The sequence below is a fragment of the Apteryx mantelli genome, chromosome 18 (genome assembly GCF_036417845.1).
Source record: "Apteryx mantelli isolate bAptMan1 chromosome 18, bAptMan1.hap1, whole genome shotgun sequence".
In the NCBI taxonomy this organism is placed as follows: Eukaryota; Metazoa; Chordata; class Aves; order Apterygiformes; family Apterygidae; genus Apteryx; species Apteryx mantelli.
The window spans coordinates 7,978,348-7,995,241 of record NC_089995.1 but is presented as its reverse complement, the minus strand read 5'-3'; the positions used below and the strand labels follow the sequence as shown (position 1 = coordinate 7,995,241).

The following is a 16,894-nucleotide window of genomic DNA, read 5'->3' as shown; positions in this document are numbered from 1 at the left end:
TTAGGAGGTTTGTAGCTGTAGCAGAACAGCAAGCCTGCCAACAGCAAGGACAAAAAGAAACAGTTGCTTCACAATAGATGTTGTTCCCCCTGTGAAAGGGGCTATATGATCTTGTATGTGATAGCAGGAGACTGAGCGCGTTGTCCCAGGGGATCCTTTCTGGCCTTATGTCAGACAAAAGGCAGCGATAGCTCCGCTTTCTTTAAAGCGAACTTGAGTGGTCTTTGCCTCTCTGCAGAGCTCAGTTCTGAGCTCCTGCCCGCAGGGGTGCGGGTTCCCGAGCTTTGCTGAGGGTCTTGGGGATACTTTCCTAGCACAAGTCAGTCAATTCCAAAATTTTTGGTTTTGTTGCTCCTGACACGCCGTTCACAGAAATGCAAGTATTCTGCAAAGCAAAGGACAATTGCCTTTTTAAAGATTGCAGCCTCCTATAATCTTGAAAAATATGTTGTGAGTACAAAGTATCTCATTTCTTTAATATTGCTAGTATAGTAATCCATCACTTAATGGCAGCTGATTAAATTATATTCTTTGTAGATGAATGTGCCTCTTATCAAACTGGTATGGCTGCAGGTTCTTAAAATCTGCGGTTAGTTCCAGTAGTAGTTCAAAACACGCTTGCAGTGAGGTGTTCCTGATTGTTCCCAGCCACAATTTTAGCTCCAATTTTTTTTTGAGAGAAGGGAAGAAATCTCTTTCCCTGGCTTCAGGAACAGGTCTTTTAAGTAATACTGTATTAACTTAGACTGACTTGAATAAAGAAAACACAAAAGGCGTTCCTGAGGTTATGTATATCTCTCATGACAAGCTTTGTGACTCTGGAATTCACCCTAGATATGTAATAGCAATTACTTTGAAAAGGAAAGCGTAACAAAACGAGGATTTTTCTGCTGCTGTCAAGGCTGAGTAGAGAAGAATAATTTTAGAGAAAGCTGAAATTCTAGTTTCATTACTCAGCAATCTTATTCACATAGATAGAAGGACATTGCAAATCCCACTTCCTTGTTGAAAGTTTCCTTTGAAGCTGGTGAGCTTCTGAAAATCTTCAATTGTGAAAGCTAATTTGACAAAATCAACAAAATGATTGCTTTGATTTCTGGGACTCGATTACACGGAATGATCTGGTCTCACTGATACTCTTTACTGCTGCAAAAAGTAAATCCTTTACTGGTTTAATTGACTGTGCTGTTTCTCCTTCTCTATTATTCCACTTTCTCTGCAGCATCGCATGGAAATACCAATGTCGTCTTTTCATGGTTGTTTACACCTTCTCTGTCATTTCTTGTTCGGTATAAGCGGTCTGTTTGCTGCAATCAGCCAGTAAGACTGACCTCTTTCATTCCTTCAGGTATCCAGACAGGTGACACATTTGGGAAGGAGGACATCCTTGAAAAAAATCTGTAAAATCACATTGTTATTTTCGTTTGGGTGCACTCCTTAAAACTTGCCCCTGCTGTGGCTTAACAGAGGAAAGGACTTTGTTTGCTGAGGGCACCGGCTGTTTGCTGATGCTGGCTCACTGGCTTCCTCAAGTGTCCTGCCTGTATCTTGTGGTTTGTCTAGGCTGTTTGGAGTGAGGGCTGTCCCACCTGGCCTGGTACCGCATACAGCTGGACTTCACTTTCCTGTGCTGAAAGGGCAGTGCAAGTAACAATACTGAAATCAATAATAAACTTAGCATGATACTCTTTTTAAAAAGTAGCGTATCAAAGTATAAGGGGAGGTTTATCGCTAACATTTTATTACATTCTCCACCCTTGGACCCACCTGTTCCTGTTTTCACAAAACTGATGTTTTTCACAGATTTTTCTAAACAAGAATTTATACCAGGCAACACTTGAGAGCTTTTTGCAAAGGGCTTCTGTTCTTTATCGTAAGACAGGCCGAACGGAAAGGGGGCTCCGAGCACCTACGGCTCTGCCTGAATAGCCTGAATCTGTAGTTCTGCAGTCACCTGGACTGGCTCCAGCAGAGCTGTGGTGCTCCATTTGTGTAATTAATACAGCTCTCAGAAGGATGACTGCATATTTAAATGGTAGACCATTAATGGCTCCAGGGAGCTCTCACAGCTCATCTCTATAGGCAACTCTTTAGGTTCCAAAATAAATGCATGGAGAAGCCTTTCTTGTCACCACAGGGTGACCTTCTAATAAAAGGCTCTTCTCTCCCACAGTTGCGATCTCACATTCTGTCAAAGATTCGTATTTTAGTCTAACCCTATAAAACTAGGGAATTAAATGCTTTTTGGCACAGACACATTTAGTGTGGTGTCATCTTTCAGCAGCATGTGATGCTGCAAATAGCAATGGTCGATTTTGTCTTCAGCTGCCTGTTATCGAAATCTTAGATATAGTGCTGTGATCCTTGTATTGAATTAATAGCAGATCATCTTTGGAAAGCTGGCACTGTTTTAAGTGCTGAGATTGGCAAAAAGGAATCCAGTCCTGCTAGGATGATGCTAGCTGAGCTGGTGTAACGTCTTGCAGTTTCCAGGAGCGTTTTTGTCAGTCCTGCCGCATACGGACCCTGAGCGAGATCACAACAGCAATTAAAATTTCCATCATCCTGGAACGGTATTCTGAATAGTTCTCATTTTATACTATCTTTCTCCCTTCATTCTTTGTCAGTTGGTAAATCTGTATTTTAATCAGTTTTTGAAAAATTATTGAATAAATAAAAATGTGACATTAGATGTTGACCTGCAGAAATGTACTAAAATTGATGACAGTTATTCATCATAGATGACTGCATGCATTTACTACGGTGACTTGAAGGTTAGTGGTGTCTGACCCGGCACATGAATTGCAGAACAGCTTAGGCTGGAAGGAGCTTCTGGAGGTCTCCGAGTCCAGTGCCCTGTCCAAGACAGGCCAAGTTGGAGACTAGGTCAGGTTGCCGAGGGCCTCATGCGGTCGCTCTAGGCTCCTCTTCCATTGCGTAACCGTCCTCGTTGTGAAAACTTTGTTCCTTGGGTTTGGTCGAAATTTCCTTGCTGCAATTCGTGCCCACCCCCCGCTTCCGCTGTGTGCGTCCGTCCGGGGAGCCGGGCTGCTCCGTCCCCTCTCTGGCCGCAGCTGCTCCCCTCCTGGCCGTCTCCCCGGCACGTGAACCCAGCGCCTCGGACGTCATACGCTCCGGCCCCATGCGTGTCGGAGCAGCCTTTTGCTGCGTTCACTCCAGCTTTTCAGCCTCTCGTATTGGTGGGGCTGAAAATCGGGCACCGTGTCCCAAATGCAGCCTTGCGGTTATAAACACCAGCACTTCATTTGCTACACTTTTGGCCTGTTTCTGTTTCATTTCTGTGTGAAAGCAGAAGTTGATTCAATAAAGCTTATTTTTGAATGTGCCCTTTTCTTGATCCTGTGAAGCTGCAACAGGTTGTTTAGTAGATGGGACTAGGTATATTTATAAATATTGCAGTTGTTGGTAAAATAGGAGACATGGGGAAACGAGGATGATTGCTTTAAGTGACTTTCTGAATTAGTCTCTGGTGTGAGTGAGTGGTCTTGAAGAAAATGAGTAATCCAGTGTCACCTGAGTGAAACCCTTTTAAATGCTCCTGGGCAAACAGTTATTTTCAAATAATATAGTGCAAGCTTTCTTCAGATGTGTTTTTTTATTTTTTCCCCTGAATTATTTGAGACCTAGGCTAGTTTGCAATAAGCCATGTATAGATTAGCATATGTAGATATGTATTCATCTTTTTTTACAAAATTTTTCTCTTAAACACTGCTGTGGTTGGCCGTAACATTAATAACCCTACCTCCTGCTTCAGTCTGAACTGCAACAGAATGCAAGTGGTATATTTACTTCATTCTAAATAAATGTTTTATCACTTAGCAGTAATTGGATTGCTATTGTATTTCAGTAATTATTCCCAATAGCAAATCTGTGCTCCACTTCGCAGACATGTTTCCTGACTGACCTTCATGCAGTCTGTCTGACGATGTCTTTCTTGATCTAATTCTGTACAATGATTTTTTTTTTTTCTTCTTTTAAGGGAACTACTGCCAGAGGTAGAATAATTTGTCTTTGCTCCTACTGTTGTCATGGTGCAGAGTATAAGCACTTCAGTTCATGCTTGAGCTTGTAGCCAGCCCTGGGAAGGCAGTATGATACGGTGCTTTTTTAAGATTGCTCTTGACATTTCAGACCATATAAAACCACATTTCCCCCAGTGTCAGAAACCAAGTATCTTGCCAAGATATCTTAGACTTTGTGAAAATTTGTTCGTGTTTAACTTGTCTGTAGACAAATAACTTTTTAAAGTATCTCATAGCTCACCTGGGAATTCAAACACTTGTCTAATGATCAGAGAGAATCTGCCAGTGGCGTTCTGGAGCACTCGATGGCAGTTGTATGTTTAAGAATATTATTCTGTGTTTAAGTCTTAATGGGTTCCAGAGTAACTAGTACTTTTGCAAGAGGAAGGCTCTGCTGAACTTCTTAGTCTTTGTGAGAACTATCTTGCAAATTTAGTACAACCTTTGGGACGAGAGTCTCTGCCTTATGGAGACCTAGCAAACGATTCAAAGGACAGTCCGAGTGTGTGTGTGTGTGTGTGTGTGTGTGTGTTGAGTTGGTTGCCTGCCTCCTTTGACAGTTTAGCTTTATTTCAACTGTATGGCACTTGACAGTGAACTTATTTCCCTAGTCCAGAATTAGGCATATGTTTGGCTATTTGAATGCTATTTTATATTAATACTAGGACAACGCTTGTGTGAAGTTGACTTCCTGGTGAGTGCTGGTATCCTCATGGAAGCACCCCCCCACACCCACTTTCTAGGAATTATGGTCTCTGCATTGACTAACGCATATGTTTTAAGTGCCAATGTATAAATAAAGCTGTTTAGTTTTGGAAACTTGCATATTTTGTAATGCATGCAACCCGTCTGGTAGGAAAGAACAGTTCCTCCAGTGGGTAGCAGCTTGCTTGCAGCATTCAGTGCACGAAGCTTGGTTACCTGGGGCACGCTTTGGTGGACTGATTGCAGGTCTAGGGGCCAAGGTCTCCAGAATTGCAATCACTTGTGTGGTGAACTTTGAGCTTCCCTTCCCGTCTCCTCACTTTGCAGTCAGGAATAGTTTTATATTTGAAAAGCTGCTGCAAAATACTACTTTAGCAGTACTACGTGATTTAGTGTACTAAAAGGATAAAATCACTGGGCATGATATAAAGCAGTATAATCAAAAGTGCATTTTTTCAAGAATGACTGTTTTTTTTTAATATATATATTTTCAGGGAGGGATGAAACGATGCAGCCAGCCAAACCGTCATTCCTTGAATATTTTGAGCAGAAGGAGAAGGAGAATCAAATCAATAGCTTTGGGAAGAATGTATCTGGCCAGACGAAAAATTCATCTGATTGGAAAGTACCACAGGATGGAGACTACGAATTTGTAAGTCTATACTTTGAAATTCAATCAATGTGACAATCTTTAAGAGTTTTAGTCAGAGCTGCTTTAAGATTATTTCTTATTTTGACAGACTAATGGAAACTCGAGATTCTAACTGCTAATGCATTTGGATGGGGCATTTTGAAAAACTCATTTTCTTTAGTTATTTCTGGGTTATCGTAATTAGCCATTATCTGTATACTTTTCTTGTAAAAATCCTGAGGACACTGCGGAGAAGCTTTGTTGCTCTATTTTCTTGTTACACATTTAAAATCAAAAACAGAATTCCAGATGGCAGTTGGAAAATGCTAATCTTTAATGTGGAGTGTTTGACAAAAAACAGTGTTACAACCATTGAATTTTCTTGGGTTTTTTTCTAGAGCTTCAGCACCAGGGTTTATGTTACTGTGTGAATACTGAGCTTTTCTTCATGCCTTTTTCAAATCTTCAGTTCAGTCTTTTTAACTAAGGTTCATGTGTTCAGAATTTTCAGGCAGTTTCTGAAGTCAGAAGAGATCACAGGTTCTATGTTTGATTAATTATAAATTTTATGATTTAAATCTTTTTGTGGGGAGGGAAGACCTCTGACTTGAGTTCGAAATGCCAGAAGATGCAAGCTCTGTTCAACACTCTTTCCCTCTGCTGCTTTTTCTGTCAATGATACTTCAGTGCAAGCACTTCTTGCGTTAAGTGCGTTGTACACCATTATGGTGTTTGTTCGTGTTACCCATGATTCGGGTTGTCAAGTTGCGTTCATTAGCTGGTGAGATTGACCCCACCTTCATAAAGCAGTGCAGAGAGCAGAATCCCTCTGCTAGTCACGACACAAGGCTGCAGAGGAGATGCTTTGCTCTGAGCTTGGAATAATAGCTGGAGCCTTTCATTCCGCCTGTACAGATTGTGTCGACTATTACTGTTACATAAATTTTGTAGTCTTTGTTGCTACATTTCAGAGTTTCCTATTTAGACTGAAAAGGATAACTAGCTGAGAGGACCTGCTGCTCGTTCTTTCTTGTAGTCCAATGCTACATTTAGCCTGAGGACTTCAAGTCACTGCATAAATATGTTTTGCTAAAATAGCCACACTATTCCAGTCCCAGTCAGATGCCCAGTTTATTTTGTTTATCCTGAATACATGCTATAACTTAATTTAATGATAAATAATTATTTTTCAATGTGTCATATTTCCCAGGAAAGAGAGGCTGCTTTGGAGTGTCTGAGAGATCTTCTGTGGTCTGCAGAAGATGGCACATGGGGAAATTTGCAGTAATTATATTTCTTTCTAATTGGTTCATATCAAGCTCAGCTATTACCCTTATTTCCACTGAATAGGATGTACTCCACCCAGCATACGGTGAGCTGGAGGTGCAGGCTACGCCCAGTGAGTGGCATATGCAGTTCAAATGACAGAAGGAAAAGTTCGTGCCATTCTAGCAAACAGAACCTACAAGTATTTTTAGATTGTGCAAAGCAACTGTTTGACACACATGTGACCTTGTTTACTGATTTCCATTAGTACTGAAATATTGCCGTGTGCATAGATTACCAGTGTGCTGGAAGCAGTGAAAGCAAGGAATAATAGCTAGCAATAAATTGGGCTTTGGGTCACCTTCATGTAGTAATTTGTAGAAATTTCACTTCTCAGCTGTGTATACTTCTCTAGTTCAACCATGAATATACCAGCCTGTCTTGCATGTAAATTCTGTAATAGAGCTGACTTATCACCTGTCAGAGAGCTGACTTATCACCTAATCGCATTCTTTTTTGTAGCATAGGAAAAATACTAGAAAGCAACTTTAATGAATACACAAGGATATTTGTACAGTCCTTAACTGAGGGTTAGTAACAGTAACTTCATGCTGTGTGACCTATTTGAAGACTTAAAATTGGATATTTTTCCTGTTTGACTAAGAATGGATCAGAATAAATTTGATGGCTAGCCACAGGTAAAAGTCATGTTTATTAATGCCTAGTAATTGAAAGCGTCAATTCAATAAACCATGTGGAATAAGGAAAAAAATACATTCATTAGTTGTATCAAGTACATCTGTCCTAGACTTGACTACAATTATAACTTATTTCTGCATTTTCAGAATAGATAGGTTTGAGCAGGCTTTGCCTACTATTCTATATTCCTCTCCTCCTATGTGACAAGCACCTGGAGTCTCCCGTCTTCCAAAAAAGAAAAGGGGGGGGGGGCGCGACAATATTAAATTACAAAAGATTTTTGCTCTTTACCCCTGTGGCAAAACCATTTGACCTTTTCTTGACTAAAATTATTCCTTTGAAGCAGGCAAATAAGAAGCTATTTATATTGCAATGGCAATGACATATTAGATAAGGGTTTTTTCTAGCTGTTCTAGGCAAGATACCAAGTCAGTCGCATCCACTGCAGAGCAGAAAACCCAAAGATCCTGCTATAAAAGGTGGTGAACTCCATTCCTCCAAAATGTGATGCTCTAGCTATGCTCTGGTTGTGGTCTGAGATGGCATAAACTTGGTGTTTTGACAGCCATCTAAGTCAGAGGCAGGAGTTATTATTAACTGATTAGTCAATGCTTGATGGTATTAATGTTTATCTCCACACATGTTTCAGCAAGGATCTCTAAAGATTTAAGCCCTGCTTGATTACAAGGTGTTCTTTTTTTCCAAGAACATTATGATTTATTTAACATGAAAAGAATACCAGATTATGAGCAATAATTCTTGTTATAAGGAGGAATGTAACAAACTTTAATATGAAAATGCTGCAGGGGTAGTACGCTAATGGGCAGGATGTATTGTATGTAGAATTTGTAATTGCTGTAATCAGATCTCAAAATTTTTGTAGTTGAATTTAATTTTGCCAGTCAACATTAGTCACATACTGTTGCACAGACTTAATAATGCTAGAAGATTTATTTAGACAATGTTTTACATTTTTTCATTTTAATCTTTCAGTAGTACTGTAATATACAGCAAAATTAGTTTTGCAATGTTTCCTGCTCTCTTAAACACAAACAAACCCATTCTTTATTGCTATTTTTAAAAGCCTTTAATTGCTCTGAGCAGGTGGTAGTCTAATATCGTTTGTGGCTATACTGGGATCACTTTTTTTTTTTTTTTTTTTCCCTTTCCCCCTCCATTCAGGCTCTGCTTGAAAGGCCTTCAGTCTGGCCAAACTTTGGATCATCCAGTCATGAATGTTATGTATTATATCACTAATCATTTTATTGAAAGCCTGTTTTGTTAGCAAATTACCAGGTTCCAGCAGTTCATGCTTTATGGTAGCTATTACAATACTGAAAGCTTTTCAGTTCCATTTCATGAATTTGGTTTCACTGGGGAAAATGGGTGGCAGTTTGTGCTCTCCTGTCAACCTTGAATTTTGACATCACGATGTAACTTTTGGTGGTTTTTTTAATACCTGTATTGTTGAGCTCAGATTTTGCTGTAACTCTAATTCATAGGTTTTTTTCTTATCTTATCTTTTTTTATATCTTTCTTAAATCTGTCCTAATAAAGTATCCTAATGGGTTTCTTGGAGGTAGGTAGAATAGCACCAGAACTCTTAACAGTCACCAGATCAAGACTGCTGCATGACATCAAGTCTCTCTGCAGGTTTTGCACCCCAGGCAAGGAGTCAAAGTTGTTTTCTCCAAATAGTATAATAACCTCAGTCTTGGAGATGTAAGTTAGTCTGATAGCATATTCCTACCCCTCTCTCAGATCTCCATGACATGTTGCATAGCATTTTTTTATTTGGTTACAGGACTTTATAGCTTCCTTCCATTCCTGGCCTGTGTGAGAGAGCCTGTCAAGAGTTTAATTGGTACAGTCACTTTATGTTGCGTTTAGCTGCTGTTGCTACCATTGCTTCACAGGAAGGAAACCAGGTGATGGATGAATTTTTGAGGAAAAGCATTGCCGTTCACCTGCTGGACCTCCATGGAGAAGTGCAACCATCAGCACTCATTTTCTGCACTGGTAATCTGTGTACTGCTGCTGCAGCTCTGGGAAGGAAGCTGCTATTTGGAAACAATATTTATGTCTCTCCTCTTAAAGTATCCTTCTTCCTTTGGGAAGACCTTGATTTGCCAGCTTCTGCTAAGTCTTGGTTAATCAGACCTTTCCTCTCCCTAAATTATCAGAAATTGATAGGTTTTTTTCCTTCTCACTCCTTGACTTAAGAGGATCTGCCTTGACAGGCTGACTCACTGAAGCAGAAAAGCTTTGGAGCAACATTTTTTCCTTGCAAAAATAAAAATGATAAACCTACTGTATATCCTTGAGACTGTCAGGGTTTGCAGAAGTAGCAGGTGTAGAGAAGACGTGACAAATGCCTCAGCTTCTTGTGGAAGAACTGTGAAAGACAGCTGTTGTAATGGCCTCTGCTCACATGTTCACTGTGCTTCAGATCTTGTTGTTTCCATGCAGTGACTCCTGTTCTCTATAGTAGTTCATCTTTAGCTCCCTTTGAGAAGTGTCTTGTTGACTATTGATGGAATTTGCTTTGGACAGGAAAGATTGGTGTGATTTTCCCCAGTCCCAAAATAGGCTTTATCATTTCTCCATGCAGTGTCGTCTTCTGTTTCTCTATTGCTAGAGGAGGAAGACTGTCCTGCAAACAACAGGACTGTTGTTTCTGAAATTTTTGCAGTGCAAAAGTAGGAAAGATGAGCAGATGATGTTAATCGCCTCTAATGGGGAGGAGCAATCCCAGATGATGATCAGCTGCCACTTTTCTCAGGGCTGCACAAGCAGAGCCCTCATGCACAAGCAGCAGCTCCCGTCTCTATCTTACCATCTGCTAGACAGAGGAGGGTGGAGAAGGGCCTTTGCAAAGTCCCAGGAGGTGGAGCAAGGTCTGGGTTTGAACCCACAGCTCCAAATCTCTTCCTAGTAAACAGTTGTCTAGTCCAACTGCTTGGGCCACAGTTTGCTGTCAGCCTCTGACTTTTCCATGGTTTGTGCTCCATTAGCAATATTTCACTCATTTGGTAATAAAGATTCTTTGCTGTAGACCTCTTACTATGGTTTTACTTGTTTAGGAACTCTTGCTGTAAGCAGTGTCCCTCTTTCTTAGACTGCGTCCTGACAGCTGCTACTTCGAGCAGGAGGTTGTAGAAGCTGGACAAATCACCAAGCCAGTGGTAGAGAGGAATGAGCAGTAGAAATACATTTCACACTTTGGATTTTAATTTGTTCAGATAACAGATAAAGCAGTAGTAAGGACAAGGTTGGGGAAATACATGTTTTTAATAACATGCTGCTTTTTAAAAAGATGTTCAGGTCTCCTGGAGTTTTGAGTTCTTCTCACTATATGAGTTGGTATCACAACTGCAGCCTCTTTTAAAAGACTTTGAAGGCATGTGTGTTGGTATAAGGCTGTTTCCATAAGGTAATAGTAACAATTTTCTTAGGTTTAGAAGGCATCATGTCCATTTATATTTACCTGATAGAAACTATAAGTGTGTGTGTGATGCATGCAGGCACATATATGTTTGTAAGCTGGTTCTAGTCCAGAGCTTTTAACAGGTATTGCTTAGATCTTGCTTTTCTACAGGTATAATGTAAAATAAAGCAAACCACCTTCTTACTTGAATGGCAGTGTAATTCTTCCTACTGAAGCAGTACATGAAGAAAAACGCAGTTTTCTGTTTATTGAGATGTCTTATTGCACTGCTCAAATCTGTGACAGATTGATTTTTTTAACACCCTCATTTCTGTGCTTTTACTTAGTAGTTTGAAACACTAAACTGGAAACAAAGATACTAAAAAAAAAAAAAAAATTCTGGCATCTTTACCAGCAGAGAAGGAAAGCATGTTAGTTTAGTAGTGTCTTCAGCATGTTCAGGTGGGCAAATGGCTGCTGGTTTGTGATGAAGTCATGAATGTGAATGCTTTTCCTGCTAGTTCAGAAGAATTAGTTAATGCTGTGATAGGAAGAGCTTGAGGTTCTTACTGAGAAGTTTATAGAAAATCTAATTCTTACAGAGCAAGCCAAATCACATTATGGTCGTGTTGTATTTTTGGGTCTGGCAACAGATAGCAACCTGACAATGTCTGCAGATCAGAGCCCTCTATTTATGCATTTCGGGCGTGATCCAGGCACTAGAATTCTAACCACGATGGGTGACTGCAGCCTGGAGTCCGGCCCCGAGAAGCCCAGGGACAGGCAAACCGGAGCCCTGTGCTCTGCTCAGCCCTGGTGTGCATCCACCACAGTTGCAGGGGATGCCTGACTGCGCAGTGCTACGCTGCGGGCATTGCCCTGCTGCTGCCCCTGTGCACCTCTACAGTTCGCAGTTAAAAAGGGAGATCCCTTAGCGTGATATACCTGCTCGGTGCTCAGGACTGTGGTGAGGAATGGCTGTGTGCTGGAGCCATCTGTTTCTTTCATTGGAGGTGATTTATAGGGAGGAACTGTTAGAGGGCAAGTGATTTATTGCTTATCAATAACTGTAAACATGCTCTGCTTTACAATGACCAGAGTCTCTAATGTGTTGTATTCTGTCGGGGAAGGTGTCATTTGTCTTGCAAACAGTGTGTTGTCTGCCCGTACCTGGAACATTCCCTGTCTTTGGTTTCTCTGAACACTTATTTGGATAGCATTTATTAGCAGTCTAATACTGATGCTTTATGGCTTTACTGCCTTCTGTCTGTCCTTCTAAAAGTTCAATTGATTAAAAGCTTGGGAGTATTTCCTCTACATTTGCAGGCTTTGAAGACAACAGTAACCTAAATTACCGGCTCTCACTTTGTTGGAACTGGTCTCTGGGTCTTTTCTAGAAGTAGGAAAAAAACATACTGAGGGTACATGGGTAAGGCAGGCGCTGGAAGGGAAGTTATATTACATGGGTAAGCTGCCATTGTGTGACTTTTCATAGTTTATCACTTCCTAATGTTTCCTGCCTCTAACGTGATCCTCTGAGTTCTAACTCCTTTGTACTTGCCTCTCTCTCTGAAGCAGTTTGATGAAGGTGTCAGGTGCAGGCCCCTAAACTAATCTTGTTCTTCCTTTCCCCCATCCTGATTACGCAAGTGAATAATCTGAGCCTTTTTACTAAAGCACCAGAAAGTCTATGCACTTGGGCAGGAGCAAAAAAAAAAAAAAAATCTATATATAGAGTGTACATATTTGCAGGTCATTTAAATGTGATGTACTTGAAAGTTCTATTGAATTATTATGGAAGAGTTCAATATATTCTTTCTCTTCTCAGAAAGCAAGTTTCTCCGACTCTTGTGCAATGAACAAAGATGGGTTGTTCCACAAAATCTTCTGAATATCTATAGATTTGTTTAGAATAGAAAGAAAGTTCCATTAAGTTTTTTTGTTTGTTTTTTTGTTTAAAGAACACTTAATTTTTTCAAGGTTAGACCAAACACTTTGGGTGAATCTACAGGGATTTCTCCATCCACAAGTTTTTCCTCTTCATCTATCATGTATTCCCCTTTTCCCCAGCAGTGGCTGGAATAAAAATTACCTCTCAGGCACTGATTTCTTCAAACAGTCTTACTCTGATCATAAAGTGAGCTTATTTGATAGAGCATTCATCAATTTTAGAGACAAAGACAGATCTGGGGTGAGTGATAGATGTTCCTATCTAGGTCCTATATAACTTTGGCTGATTCCCAGCTGGGAAACAAGCACACTTTAGATATTTGTTCATGCTGTGCTGAATCTAAAATGATGGGAAAATGTTATCAATGTCAACAACATAACTTTATTAAAAGGACCAGACTTTAAAAAATATGTATATATTTTCTGAAAACAGAAGGCAGTCTAGAAGAGACTGCTAGTAACTTCCAGAACTGAAATCGTACCCCAATGGTATCTTCTGCTAATTGAAGAAGATGTTGCAGTAAAGCATATTACCTAGATGTAATCTCCACTGTGAAGTACGATTTATAAAAAGAGACAGGTTTCTGTTATGTTTTATTCATTGGTCTTAAATGTCACCTGCCTTGATTCATAACACTGTCCCTTAAATGATTTCCTTTTTTTTCTTCAGCCATCTGCCAAGAGTTTATAAAGCGCTGCTAATTGTTTGTGCTTCTTTTAAGTGTTGTCTTTTCAACATGTTTAGTATGTTCTTCCCAGCAAATACTTTTAACTGGTGACATTTTTATTAAGGAAAAATGGTTCATTTTGTCATCTTGTAATCAAACATGCAGACATTTTAAAAATAAGCCTTGGAACAGCTTGTTTATCTTTTATTGTTTGTTAAGTGGTCTTGAATGTTTTGTAACATTGGCGTGGGGAAGGCGCTTTTTGAACCTTACCGCAAACCTCATCAAATTCATGGCTGCTTCAAACCACTGATCTGATTTACGGCAAGCTCCATATACGTAGGTTTTATAAAGCTTCTTAAATTCCCCTTTTAACTGGAGGGGTGAGGGTGGGGGAAACACATTTGGATTTAAAATTTGTCAGGAATATTTAAAATAGAATAAGATAGTTCAATAACTTTATTCTTATAATATCTGCTGTGGAAGAGAATAGCTTTCTGCTCTTTTCCATTTTAAAACAGGGTCATTGTTCGCCACCTGCTTTCACTTTGTTACGTACATTGATCGCAAAGCACTTACTGCTACAGCTTGCTGTCAAATTCTCGTTTTTGCTATGTTTCTGTATATAGCAGGCCTTCTGTGACATAAGGCTTTTAAATGAAACTTGCAGCGAGTGGGAAGTAAAGTGAGTTGCTGTTGTTTGTGTGGAATTGCTTAGGTCATAGCCCTTAATGGAAACAGAAGTAATGTAACCCCAAATCAACATTATATAAAAGTATTTAGACTTGTAAATCCAACATCCTGGACTATCTTTGAGTCCCCTTTCCTAGCTGCAGCATTTAATCGGCTGAGACGAGGACTGAAAGTTTTGTGGATGAAACAAGAGCAGTTAAGGCAGAACAGTATTTCAGCCGGGGTCTTTGATCGCTGGATTTGCCTCACCACCGCCGTGAGTTTAAGGTCACACTGCAACGTGCCGTTCTGCTCTCGGAAGAAGAAGAGGAATTAATAACTGAAGGTGTGAAGTTGGAAACATCTTTGAGCATGCTGAATTCTTTAGGAAACCTGTTTGAGCCGTGTTACGCCTTGAGATCAGTGTTCCCAAGGCTGGGTGTGTTCTTGGCACAGTATCTCCCTTAAAGGAGGAACAGTGCTGCTCAGAGGAGATATATTTGAAATGCTTCTAAAATCTTCTTGCAGCTCATCTGTCAGCACTGATGTTTGTAAAGAGTAATGTAGCTTAGCAAGACAAGCTTGCCTAGGCTCCTTCTTGTCTGCAGCAAAAAGGGCTCCTTTTGGGGACCCTTTGCAGCAGAAGCCTAATATAGCTGTTCTGGATTGCCTCTTGGAGGATTGCGTCTCTGGACCGTAAAAGAAAAGCCTAGGGATGAACGCTAGATTTAGCCTCTGTGAATGCTTTCCAATGGCCACGGCCAAGTGCCTGAAACTCTGTACTGTGGAGGAGCAAAGTTATCTCAGCTCGCACTTCTGGACCTGGTGTGCTTGCCTTTTCTTGTACCGCTTTAAAACCTACAGAAAAATCCCAAAGTTGCTCATTCCCAGTGTTATTTGGTGTGTGTAATTACTGGGTCTCTCCCCATTTACCTCACCGGAGGACCAGATTCCTTCTTGGTTTGTGCCTTGCCGTAGCGCAGTTCAGTGGAAGGGTCATTATAAATAGATGCCCAGGTAATAGCAAACACTTGGGAAAACCTTGCATAGCCGGGCATGCAGGTTAATGTGACATGGATCTTGTGGAGACTGTTCACTAGGGGACAGTACTGAAAAAATGTTTGTCTCAGAGATATCAAAGATGGGTTTGTGTTTTAACCAAGGCAGCCTCTTCTGTGTTCGTGCAGCTATTGATTTTTAAAATGCCCTTGAAATGTATGTACTCCATCTTTCCTCACAGAGTCTTGAATTCTCTCTCAATATTTCTTACATTCAAATTGCTAGATCTTGTTTCCTTTCCTTTGGTGAAGGAAGGGAGGCAGAACGGTGTTTTGTGACCAGCCTCCCTTTTGGGCACACGAGGTGGTGGAGTGATGTGGTCTCCCTGGGGAGAGAGAAGGAAAAAAGAAAAGGAAAAAAAAGCTTTTAAGCAGTTCTCTCAAAGTAGGAAATAAATCAGGAGACTGAGACTTAACCTTTCTTCCACAACTGTTTTAAATTTAATACTTTTAAGTGCTAAGACAACTTTAAACAACTCAGCCTATTTATAATGGCTATATACCGTGGATAATTTAGTGTTAAACCTTTGAAGATAAGGCTGAGACTGCTTAAGTCTTCATTGTGCATTACAGTTTTAAGTATGTGAAGTCTTCAGATAGATTAATGATGCTAATATAGTAACTTAATATATTGCTTTTTACTAAGACAGATTGATTATTTCTGGAAAAGTGGAGAATTACAACCTGGCGGTACATAGAGCTATTTGACTTGTTCTTGTGTCTTTCCCTTTTTTCCTTAGTAATTTTTTAATGTTTTTCTGGCTTCCAGTAACAGATATCTCACTCCCTGGTGTTAACAAAGGCTGTATTTGCTCACTGATTTAGTGCTAATACTAACTGGTTACTGCTTCAGTTAGGTTTATCCTTCATAGTAATAGTACACTGAGGGATTTGAGCAATACTGCACTGAAGGAGCAATTCTTACTTTAGGTATTAAATGAGAGCTGGAGTAGAGATTTTCTTTTGTGTAATCTTGATTTAGTGGGATTTCCTTCTCTTCCCCTTCTCTTTTCTATGTTCCTTTTTTTTTTTTTTTTTTAATGTCAGTGAAAAACCCAGCTGTCCTTGCCCCTTACCGCTGAGTGCAGAGGTGACCCATGTGCTGCAGTGGGAGCTGGAAGTGGGGGGCCAAGCTGCAGACCGAAGAGCAGTGGCTCTTCTGGGTTAATAGTCACAAGAATTGTCCCTAGAGTTGAATCTTCTGGGATAAGTAATCCTCAGTAAATAAACTAATAGTTAATAATTAAGGGAACAGAGCCCCTAGGGGTAAGGGAGAAAAGTTGAAGACAGACCCAAGTACCCTTCCGAAAAAAACTTTGTTAAACCTCTCAGATTTCTAGTAAATTTTATTTGGTTTAAAGGAGTCAGCATTTTCTGACAGGTCGCTTTTCTTAAAAAAAGAAAAAAAAAAAACTTGGCCAGCTGCATACTACTGCTAGCAGGATCTTCAGAGCCAGTAAAATGTTTTATTTTAGCATGTCCAGAGGTATTTTGGTGCTCTTACTTAAGAAAATTAAAGCATAATCACTTAGAGAAGAAAAAATTCTGTTGTGTTTTTTTTCTTAGTCCAATCTCTGGCAAACAAATGCCAGAGAAATAAAACTTTTTTTTTTTCCTTGTCCAGACAGGCTGACCTTTAGCATGGTTTCTAATTCAGTTACTGAAAAGAAGCAGTGAAATAACTTGTCTTTGTGGTTACAGGATTAGTCAGCCACTTTCTAAGTCCCTAAAGGATTTTAAGGTTTGGACTCTTAAGTGCAGCACTGCAGAATAAA

The 16,894-nt window shown here is 40.0% G+C and overlaps 1 protein-coding gene across 3 annotated transcripts in view; it reads left to right on the top strand.

The window, feature by feature from the left end:
- The window catches only part of STK4 (serine/threonine kinase 4), a 48,592-nt gene that overhangs the window by 18,295 nt on the left and 13,403 nt on the right, over positions 1–16,894 (top strand). Inside the window, exons 10-12 of one of the 3 annotated variants that reach the window (XM_067307509.1) lie at positions 5,243–5,400; positions 6,590–6,663; positions 9,261–9,334. In XM_067307509.1, coding sequence (XP_067163610.1) covers positions 5,243–5,400; positions 6,590–6,663; positions 9,261–9,276 — 248 coding nt within the window. In that variant the 3' untranslated portion in view covers positions 9,277–9,334. Of the gene's footprint in view, positions 1–5,242; positions 5,401–6,589; positions 6,664–9,260; positions 9,335–16,894 lie in introns of those variants that run through there. The other 2 variants (XM_067307510.1, XM_067307508.1) reach the window with 2 other exon arrangements.